The following is a 10298-nucleotide window of genomic DNA, read 5'->3' as shown; positions in this document are numbered from 1 at the left end:
AGCAGCCTAAGTAATGCTCATCAGGCTGGGGATAGGCGGTGGGATCTGGCCTATGCCACTGTAGCTGGCCCCACCCCCTCTGGACCTGATTCTCCTTCAGCCACCCTCCACCTACCCTGAAATGCCTCCTCCCTGTCTCCATTCCCCTTCTTCCATCCCCTATGCCAGCCTGCTCATTTGGCACAAACTCACCCTGTACCAGTGCCACTGCATCTCCACACAAATTGGTCCAGCCTGCTCCCAAGTAGCCATGAACATGCTTTATGGCATGTTTGCAACACTTGGGAGCCAGTGCGAGGGACTTGTGCTAGCTCAGGGCGGTGGTAGGATTGCACTGTAGGCCTGTTAAGTCCCTGTGACATAATAGAAATAGTAAACTGGGCAGCATACCAATTTTTGAGCTTTTAACATAGCTTGGAGCCTTTGAAATGAATAACATGGTTTTTAAAAAGTCATTCTCTTCCCCCCCACTCAAATGCTTGTCCAGATTTAGATTAAACCACTTTAAAATGGTTTCTATCCACATTTAAGGGATAAGGAATTTCATAAATGGTGAAGCAGCTACAACATTGGAATGTGGGACACTTAGTTATCTCCCTTAATAGGTTTTTTGAGGTATTGTGTCATAACACCTTAACGTGGGTTTTGGATAGGAAGGTTTTGTACCAGCAGCTCCAGAAATACTATAGACTATGCCCCCCAGTTGAGTCATGGTCTGCATCATCTGCAACCTGCTTGATTTCCTCGTACTTAGCATAATTTTGGTCATCATGGGGAGGAGCCAAGTGCCATGTAGGGCACCAAAATTCTTACTTCCCTTCCAGAATGCAAGTGGCAATCTTACCTTACACTCTCTCTGGTTTCTAAGATTTCATCAGGCACAGCCTTCAGGCGTATATGCTCTTTAAGGAAAAAGAGGCCCAAGCTGAATTCTATATACCTACTGTTCCTAGTAGGATGATGGTAAATGCAGTCTTGGGGAGGTCATTCTGGAAGAGTGTAATAATGACAAAATTTTGACCACATTTGCTCTGGAAAACCACTCCCCAATTGGTGCAAAGGCTTCTGTGACCTAAAGTCCCCCAGTGCCTACATCTCCAAACTAATGGCCTATGTGTAGTACTAGACTGGGCTGTCAAACAATGCCTGCAGGCCAGATACAGCCCATGTGATAATAGCTCTCCCAGCACCACTAGTTGCTGAACTGCAAAGTGACATGTCAGCAAAAATAGCGCTGCTGAAAGGCTGGATCTGGGACAGCCCAATTATTACATGGGCTGCCCTTTCAGCAGTGAAACCTCAGCAGAAGCAACCTTCTGAAAAGGGTACCCTGCTTGATTACGCTCTCCCCACACTGCCCTTTTAGCAGTGCCACTTCTGCTGAGGTGTCACTTTATAGTTCAGCAGCTAAGGTGCTCTGCAAAGTTATGCTTTGGCAAATGTAGTGCTACTGAAGAGATGGCCTGTGTGATAATTGGGCTCTCCCAAGTCTTGAATATTAAGATTTTCATATTTTCTCAACATTTGAAACTAATGATTTCCTAAGTAAGAGAGGTTTTATTTCTGTGCATTGTCTGCTTAATCATGTCACTTCCTGCTTAATGAGTTCACTTCCAGTCCTCAGCAGGTGCCATGAATGCTATTTGGCCTGCTGTATGAAAGGAGTTTGACACCCCTGCACTTGAGAACCTCATAAGAGACAGGTGCACCTATTGTGTCTGTAGGGTGCACCAACTCTCATTGCCTGAGGCCTTAGTAACTGGATCTCAATATTGTACTTCTCAATGACAGGTGTTTCTGATACTTGTTTACTCTCAATGACAGGTGCGGTGCTTGTTTACTCTCACCCTTTGAAGTGAATACCTGTTCTTCCTGCTTGCTAAGATGTCTACTTCTCTGAGGCTATGCAAGGAGCCATGACCAAATTGGGACTTTGGTCTAAGTGCAATTCCTTCTCCATTGACCTATGCGCACAGTGCTTTGGCCTCTAAGGTACTATTCCATGGAATGACAATTAACGTCTGACCGCAGCTCACCCATTGAAAAGAACACTCGTGTAAAGACCTTTCTATAATGCTGCTATTTATGAAGTAGGGAGAGCTTCATAACAAGGGGCATTTAACTTCATGATGTGTGGCCAGCTGGGTATCTATTTGGACAAGGTTTTTGACCCTACTTTGGCTACTAATCTCCTGGATTGATTTGGGATTTTCTGTTCGGTGGCCTTCTCGCAACTGGAATGGATTATATGGCTCTTGTGATGGCTTTAGAATCTAAATGGACGTAGAACTTGTTCCATAGGAAGGGCAGCCGTTTTGATTTTGTCGCTCCAACTGTCCTATATTGACTTGCCGGGTGGGATGCTTAGGGACTTATCTTTACTCCAGGATGCAGTATAGCAGAATCCTTTATGAGCTCAGACTTGTCTTAGTCTTAGCCCAGTCTACCAAGAGGGGGTGAGAGCCCTTGGGAAGTTCAGGATTCTCCAGTAGCAAGCAGATTTTTAAAGGTTAATTATTGCATACCTTATTCAAAGAAATGGCATCTAAAGCAGTATGCACTGAACAGCTATTACCTGTCATATGCCTGTGATCCAGCCAGCTGTTGAGCTTGTTGGCCACTTCAGCTGGGAAAATATTTTTGTAAGCAAATATGCTATTTTTGGTCACATGATGGGAGGGAAGGGTGCCTCCTCCCAGAGTGAATGACAGCACTAGCGAAAGAAAACAAGTTGCTACATGTTGACTGTCAGTAGGGGAGAACTCACTGAGGGCTTGTTTTCTTGTTGAGCTTCAATTGGGGTGCCAAGCAAGTTGAGTCTTGGTTCACACCCCAGTGCTGCTGTTAACTCTGTGAGATTGGGGATGGAGGCGATGACAACATGGCTTTGTTTAATAATTTCTGCAGTTTCCTACTACTGAAATTGGTGCACATTTGCACAAACGATTTGGTGTTTTCAGGTTGACCAGATGTCCTCTTTTTCAGCCACGTGTCCTGGAAAAGTACTTATTTAGTTAAAGGATTTTTATACCACTTTTCTGATACCCAAAGTGGTTTACAACAAAACACATCACATTGAAACAGCAAAATACAATATTAAGATTAAAAAACCATAAAAATTTAAAAGTTACAACAATCAAAGAGCATTTAAAAATTAGATGTCGTCCTTTTCCCTGTGAGCGGGTCCCTGCAGGCAGTGCATAGCCTTCTTGTAATTAATAAATGATATTTAATATAGTTTTAAATTTAAACCATTTCTGCCCAACATTGCATATGCACAACAGGGACCAAATGCATACACCTGTGGGCTGGGCAAAAATGGGTTAATAAGTAATATAGTGTTTAAATTAACCACACAAGATCAATATACAAGTGTTTTTAGCTTTTATTTTGTCATGTCCTCCATTTTTCTTGGATGTCCTACATTTTGGGGTGCCTTGTACTCTTTTGTGATAATGACATCTGGTCATGCTGGGTGTTTTATTCCAAGGAAAATACTTGACTTTTTGTAAAATACATTTGTCTGAGCAAGATGGTGGTAGTGAATTGGGCCAATGGGGGATGGAGCTTGCCAAGGGCATAGACCTTCTGCTAGGTACTCTCTGCTTTCAAAGTTTCAAATACAGTAGTTATATGGCCCTGCCTCACCATGAGGCTAGATCTTTGTCCTTTAAGCAGAACACAAGTTCCATTCCTCATTCCATGCCTGGGGTACATTCTTCCCCATGTTTGATATATAAACAAGACCTACAAGCTGGCAATCTCTCTACAGGGAAATGACTATAGCTGCCCTATCCACCTTGAGATTGAGCCAGTTCATAGGGCTGGCACTTGCTCATTCTGATGCAAGCTTGTAGTCCCATGTTTTACCACATCCTTGGCAGAAGGAATACTTGAATTCCTCCTTCCAGTGCACGTAGGCAGGGGATGTCTTAATATTGCAAACCAAGAATAACATGTATGAGAACAGGGAACTGTTGCAAGTCCTATTACAGCTTGCTTCCTTACTGTTTACATGTCCCATCCAGTACCTGCTAAGGTGCCCAAGGGAAGCAGTTTGTTTTTCAGAAGCAGCTGCTTTGCATATGTATTTAGAAGGAAAGATGGATTTTAATCAGTTACTGTTCTGGGGATGCTTTCTGGATGTTGCCCGACTCTGAGGAGGGAGTGTTGTCATGGAAATGGCAAGGCTGTCCTGAGCTGGTTACTTCTAGAATCAATAGGCTGTTCTAAGAATGTAAACAAAGTTTCCAGAGTTGGGGGTCTCTATCTATGGTGCATGCATTTTTTATCTGGGGCGTTGGGGATGAGACCAGAGAATATGCAAGGAGGAGGCTGGAATAGGTGTGTAAGGATAATAATGTGTGGGCGGGAGGCAGAATATGATTAGGCAGCACATGATTAGTTCTTGCGTGTCTGTGCGTGTGTAATAACCACCATAGGCATTAATGATTTTCCTAAGGGCTGAATGTGTATTCTGGGTCTCATCTTGATAGACAAAGGTAGTGGAAGTTACCGAATTCAGACTTTTTAAAGAGCAGAATACACTGTACACTGGTTTTAGTACAGAATTGTAAATGGGAGAGGAAATAATTGAAGCTGGTACAGTCTTACAAAGGAAGCAATTGCCTTAGCAGCTCTATTTTGTTGACATCATCATTCATTTACGGTATACCCTGCATTTCCTCTAAGGAGCTCAGGCAGTGGACAAGATTCTCCCGTTATCCTCACAGAGTGAAGTAGGTAGGTCAGGCTGTGAGAGAGTGACTAGTTCAAGACTGCCCTGTGAGTTATATGATTGAGTTGGAACTTGAGCCCCATTTGTCTCAGACGTAAGGTGACAGTCTAGACCAGCCATTTTCAACCATTGTGCCGTGGTTTTCAACACTGGTGTGCCGCGAATGGTCTGCAGGTGTGCCGTGAGAGTTTGGGGGAGAGTCATTTGTTAACAGGGCCAATGGGGATGTGAGCTCCCCATCAGCAGCGTGGTGCGCCTTGTCAATTGTCAAAAAACTGATGGTGTGCCTTGACAATTTTAGTACCTTGTCAGTGTGCCATGAGACGAAAAAGATTGAAAATCACTGGTCTAGATACTGTTGGGTTAAGGCAGTGGTTCTCTAACATTTCCGGCCCGCAGCTCCCCTGATCCTTGTGGCCACTGGCCACAGCTCCCCATTACAACACCTTGGTGACCCCCAAAATGGGGATGAAGGTGTTATACCTATGCACTAGAAACAAAAAAACAGCTGCCAGCACTCTGAGGCTGCAATCCTAACTACACTTAGCTGAGAGTAAGCCCCATTGAACAAAATAGGACTTACTTCTGAGTAGACTTGGTTAGGATTGTGCCCTGAGTTTGTTAGCAGCACACCTGGAGGGTTTTGGAAAGGGAGGGGGGAAGAAGTGATGAATTTGCTGGGGGAGGGAAGACTTTGTTTTGTGTGTATCTGCTAATTGCAAACTGATGCAAATTGAGACCCAGAGACTGTTTGGCTGCAATCCTAACCTCACTTTCCTAGGAGTAAGTCCCATTGAACACAATAGGACTTACTTCTGAGTAGACCTATCTAGGATTGTGCCTTTTATCTTACAATAGCAGCCAACATGCTAAGTACCCCCCCCAAGGAGGCAGGAGGAAAAAGGGGGGTGGCTGAAAAGGAATGGGTATTTTTATTTTTAATCAATTTTTGGAGACAAAGCCATCAAGAGTGGCTTGTTTTTCTTTTCTGAAGGGGGAGGAAAAAGAGAAAGGTGAAGATCCTGGGTTAAGCTGACACAGACCCCAAGCCTATGTAGGCCTACTCAGAAGTAAGTCCCATTTGAGTCAATGGGTCTTACTCCCAGGAAAGTGTGGATAGGATTACAACTCACCCCAAAGTAGATGGGGGCTGCTCACACACATACAACCCAACATGCAGATGCCACCCTTATTCCCCCCAGGCAAGATGGAGGAATGCAGGCTGGGGCATTTGGACACTCCCCCCCACTAAGAGCAGGCTGGGCTCCCTCCTTCCTAAGCGGAGGAAAGCGCTGCACACCTCCCAGCTTCTCCCAGTCAGCCTTCTCTCTACACCTTCCAGCCAGCCAGCCTTCTCTCCATTTGGTGGGGAGGCTCCACCACCTTCCCCCACCATGTTTCACATGCCCTCCCCACCTCACACTGCCCCACCCACCTTGTTCACAGCTGAAGAAAAGTAGCAAGTCAGGAGGCAGCACCTGCAGCTGAGCTGAGCAGCGCAGCCAGCTACGGCCACCTCTCTCCCCCAGATGCCTCACGCATCTGGGGGCTAGCCACGCCTCCGAGGGAGCCCCGATGCACAGATTAAATACCCCCGGATTAAGGGGTACTGTTGAATTCCAGTGGTGTGCATTCTGCTGCTGGCCACCAAAATCTGGGGCTGGGACAAATAGAGATTAAAAACGTTCAGCATGAGCGCTACCCCTTTTCTTATCCTCTCTGCTCTTTCATGGCAGGAAAGGTTGTCTAGTTCCTAGGTGTTAACCTGAAGGAGCTGAAGTTGCAATTACAAAGCTTCCCCCTTCAAATGGTGCTTGGAGAGTGCGCGCACACACACACACACACACACACACACACACACACACACACACACACACACACACACAGAGTTCTGATGTTCCAACACCAATCGCTCTCCCTGCCAACATCTTGGAAAACCAAGATTTTAATGAGACCCATGAGTTCCACAGCAATGCAGCCAAGTAGTTCTATTCATGCATGGGAGGAGGAGGAGGAGGGGCAGAATGAAGGTTAAATTATGGCTGTTGTCAGCATTCATATTGCTTCCTCTAATGGACTTTTCTGATCACAGATATGGTACAGCTTTGTGACCTGGCCAAAGCCTGGGGTGTTCTTCCTACTGGACAAAGTGACCATATAAATGCTCAGGCTGGATAAACTGGATTGGTACAGGAAGAATCTGGTTTTGCATTCATACCCTTGCAGAATTTACCAGCTCAAGAACATTGTGCTAGGAACTGATGGCTGCACTTAGTTTTGATGATACCTTAAGTGCTCTCCCTTCATAACCAACTGTAGTTTTACATCATACTGCTTGCAAACACCTTGACTATCTAAATATTAATTTTTATATATTAAAGCTTTTACATTTCAGTTTCTGTCTTCAAAAGGAGAAACTCAGGGTGGCTCACAATCATTGAACTACCGGTAATTAAAAATAATAATGAAAGAGGCAACTGTAAAAGACACACAGACAAAGTAGTATAGCTAAGACAAACCAAATGCCTGATGAAATAGGAATATATTGACATTCCTACAGACATGGCCAAAGAGGGCGTTCTACAAATATTATCCAATAGAGAGTTCCACAGACCAGGTGCCCAAATAGAAAAAGGCCTTCCTAAGCATTACCAGTAGCTGTGCATCCACAAATGACAGCAAGGTGGTTCTGGAGAACCACCTCCAGAAGGCCCAGGGGAACCAGGCAGACTCTCAGCCCAATCCTATCCACACTTTCCTGGGAGTAAGCCCCATTGACTCTAATGGGACTAACTTCTGAGTAGACATGCATAGGATTGGGCTGTCAAATGCTGTGATATAATGAAATGTGGCACGTCAGATGCATTTTCCTTTTTAAAAAAAACTGTGAAATCTATGGTAGTTGTTCACATAATTAGACTTTCCTTCACTATGCAGTAGGACTCCTAAAACTTGCTGCCTTTCTCCTGGAGACAATGGTGTACCTTGAATTCTGGAAATTCCTACAGTGCCTGCCAACAAGTTCTTGGAACTAGAGTGAACTGGGTTTTGCAAAATCGGAGGTTAGCTGTAAATGCAGATCATGAAATAGGCTTGACCCGTTGGCTATTGCACATCAACAGGTGGACTGTAAGCTGAGACTCTCACTTGTGCTCGCAAGGGGGAAGTTGGAGGGCAGGGCAGCTCAATTACAAAATCTCATGGCAAATAGCATGAGCGGAGGGTCCTCAAAATAGCCAGACGAAAACTATATAACAGGAGACGTTGCTGAGAACTGCCAGTCTTTTGAGAGGAGAGCATCACACACGGACAGTGCGGTCCAAGGGAAGTTCCAGAGGGGACCAAAACTATACCTAGTGTCTCCTCAGCCTCTCTGTTGCAAGTGCTGGGGGCAAAAGACCCTTTGAGACCCAAGGGGCTCTTGGCTGTTGACACCTCAAAGAAGAGTTTTGTGTGGAGTGCTGGGAATCTTTTCTAGTTTTTGAAGACACCTTTTCAGCCTCTGAGCCCGACGGGCCACTTGATTTTCCTCTTTCATTCTGGGTATTGTAGCACTCCACAACCATGAAGTATTACTACCCTGGCTCACACTCACTTCCCAGGTACAGGAGGTACCCGAGAGGACTGAAGACTGTGCGTTTCTCCAATGATGTAGTCTTCCAGGACAACATCCGGCAGGGCGACCTGGAGCAGGTGGGGCGTTTTATCCGTGCAAGGAAGGTCACCTTGGACACTATCTATCCATCTGGTAAGTATGATATGGGTAGAGGTAATTATGGAAGAGGGTTGTTTAGTAGGGGTATGCACTATCGGTTGCCTCTTTACAGTAGACTGTGGATCATACACTAGGCTAGATTATGTTGATCTGTCTGAGAGTTGGGAGCTTTCCCTTTCCCATCCCTGTCACCCCAATACCAGAAGCCATGCAACCTTGATTTTCTTTGTGGGTATAATCCCAACTTCATGGGGATAGCTGCCTTCAATATTATAAAACTGTACAGCTACACACACCTAAAAGCCCTTTAATAGTCTGCAAAACGTCTTATTCCTGGACAGATAAATTCATAATTGGGGCCATGTGAAGACCCAAAATAGCAGCACAAGCAAGTAAATAGTGTACCAGCTTGACAGAAATTACTTCTAGGGCTTCATACCAGGCTGAATCATTGCTCCCCCCTTGAATCTTTTTCTCTGAGTCTCAGCAAGAAAAGCTGCATCTTAAAACCTATATGAGGAAACTGCCACTTAATTGCAGGAATGTTAAACTTTGCAACTACTATGTCCAAGTGAACTTAATTATTACTCTTTGGTGGCTACTTGCTTATTTTTTAACCCTACCTCCACCAAAAAAACAAAAATAAATCACACACATACAGAGCTGCTGGATTTCTAAGATAACAGTAGTTCTGTTCCCCAAATCAGATCAAGGTCCTGCTGTAGTTTTGAGTGTAGTTCTGGTGTTGGAAGCCTGTTAACAAGCAGTGAGGTTTAATTCAGAAGGTCTGCGTTGAGGATCTACCCTGCTTCAGAGTTGCTTTCTGCATACTGTGGCTGATGTATACCCCTTTTTCTCCCACCAGGTATGGCTGCCCTCCATGAAGCTGTGCTTTCTGGGAATCTTGATTGCGTTAAGCTCTTGGTGAAATATGGTGCTGACATCCACCAGAAAGATGAGAATGGTTGGACCCCACTGCACATGGCTTGTAGCGATGGTCATGCTGACATTGCAAGGTCAGAACTGTCAATCTCTTTAATCTAGAGCCTCATGTCCAACAGCTTGCCTCACAGTCTAGAAAAGAGGCAATTACTTCAGAGTTGATGCTAGGCTGTGCTTAGTATCTGGGGGTGGCTGACCAGCCTTACAGACAGCACTATTCAGCAACTAGAATGAATGACAGTGATGTCTCATTGGCATAATTCCTTGCTCAGATGTAAAGTGTGTCATAGAAGAAGGCAAGCGTGGAAACTACCCATTTAGAGGCTGGATCTCTTTATGAAGAGAGAAACGCTTTACTTTGAATCTAAGAGCCAATTCACTTTCACATTTTCTTAACTTATACATAAGGAAAGTTACTGTGAACTTAGTGTGCTTATAGGGAACCACAGCCATTTCTATAATTCTGGCTGCATGTCTTCCAGCAGCTATAGTCGCAGAAATGATTGCCAGGTCCATGTGTACTACAGCCAGATCAAAGCTGTATACTGTGGATGTGGCTGCGGCTGCATGGAGGAATTTGACAGAGTGAATTAGCCTATAGTAGGAGCTGGATCTCTGGTACAAATATACTATAGATTCCTATTACACTTCACAAGCATAGGCCCAACAGGATCTCCATTGAGTCCTGCAGAGATTGCATTCTATTTGACTGACATAGGCAAAATCAGACCCTCTCCAATCACTGCTCCCTCTCACTACTTCTTTCCCTTCTCCCATAGGTATCTTATCTCTCTTGGGGCCCAGCTGGATGCCACCAATGATGAAGGGGAGAAACCATCTGACCTCATTGACCCTGAGTACAAGGAACTTGTGGAGCTGTTCAAAGCAACTAGAATGGACTGA

The 10298-nt window shown here is 44.8% G+C and overlaps 1 protein-coding gene across 1 annotated transcript; it reads left to right on the top strand.

The window, feature by feature from the left end:
• Positions 1-8299: 8299 nt before the first annotated feature.
• Positions 8300-10298, top strand: PPP1R27 (protein phosphatase 1 regulatory subunit 27). Its single transcript, XM_066618324.1, has 3 exons — positions 8300-8486; positions 9319-9469; positions 10175-10298. The coding sequence occupies exons 1-3, from the start codon at positions 8303-8305 to the stop codon at positions 10296-10298; spliced, it is 459 nt and encodes a 152-aa protein (XP_066474421.1). The 5' UTR covers positions 8300-8302.

This window comes from Tiliqua scincoides, chromosome 2, assembly GCF_035046505.1.
Source record: "Tiliqua scincoides isolate rTilSci1 chromosome 2, rTilSci1.hap2, whole genome shotgun sequence".
In the NCBI taxonomy this organism is placed as follows: domain Eukaryota; kingdom Metazoa; phylum Chordata; class Lepidosauria; order Squamata; family Scincidae; genus Tiliqua; species Tiliqua scincoides.
The sequence above is the reverse complement of the archived record's forward strand: the minus strand, read 5'-3'. Positions and strand labels throughout refer to the sequence as shown.

Coding starts and splice junctions, on each gene's coding strand:
- PPP1R27 (XM_066618324.1), top strand. CDS start 8,303: ATGAAGTATTACTACCCTGGCTCACACTCACTTCCCAGGTACAGGAGG. Junction 8,487..9,318: donor GGACACTATCTATCCATCTG/GTAAGTATGATA, acceptor TTCTCCCACCAG/GTATGGCTGCCCTCCATGAA. Junction 9,470..10,174: donor GGTCATGCTGACATTGCAAG/GTCAGAACTGTC, acceptor CTTCTCCCATAG/GTATCTTATCTCTCTTGGGG.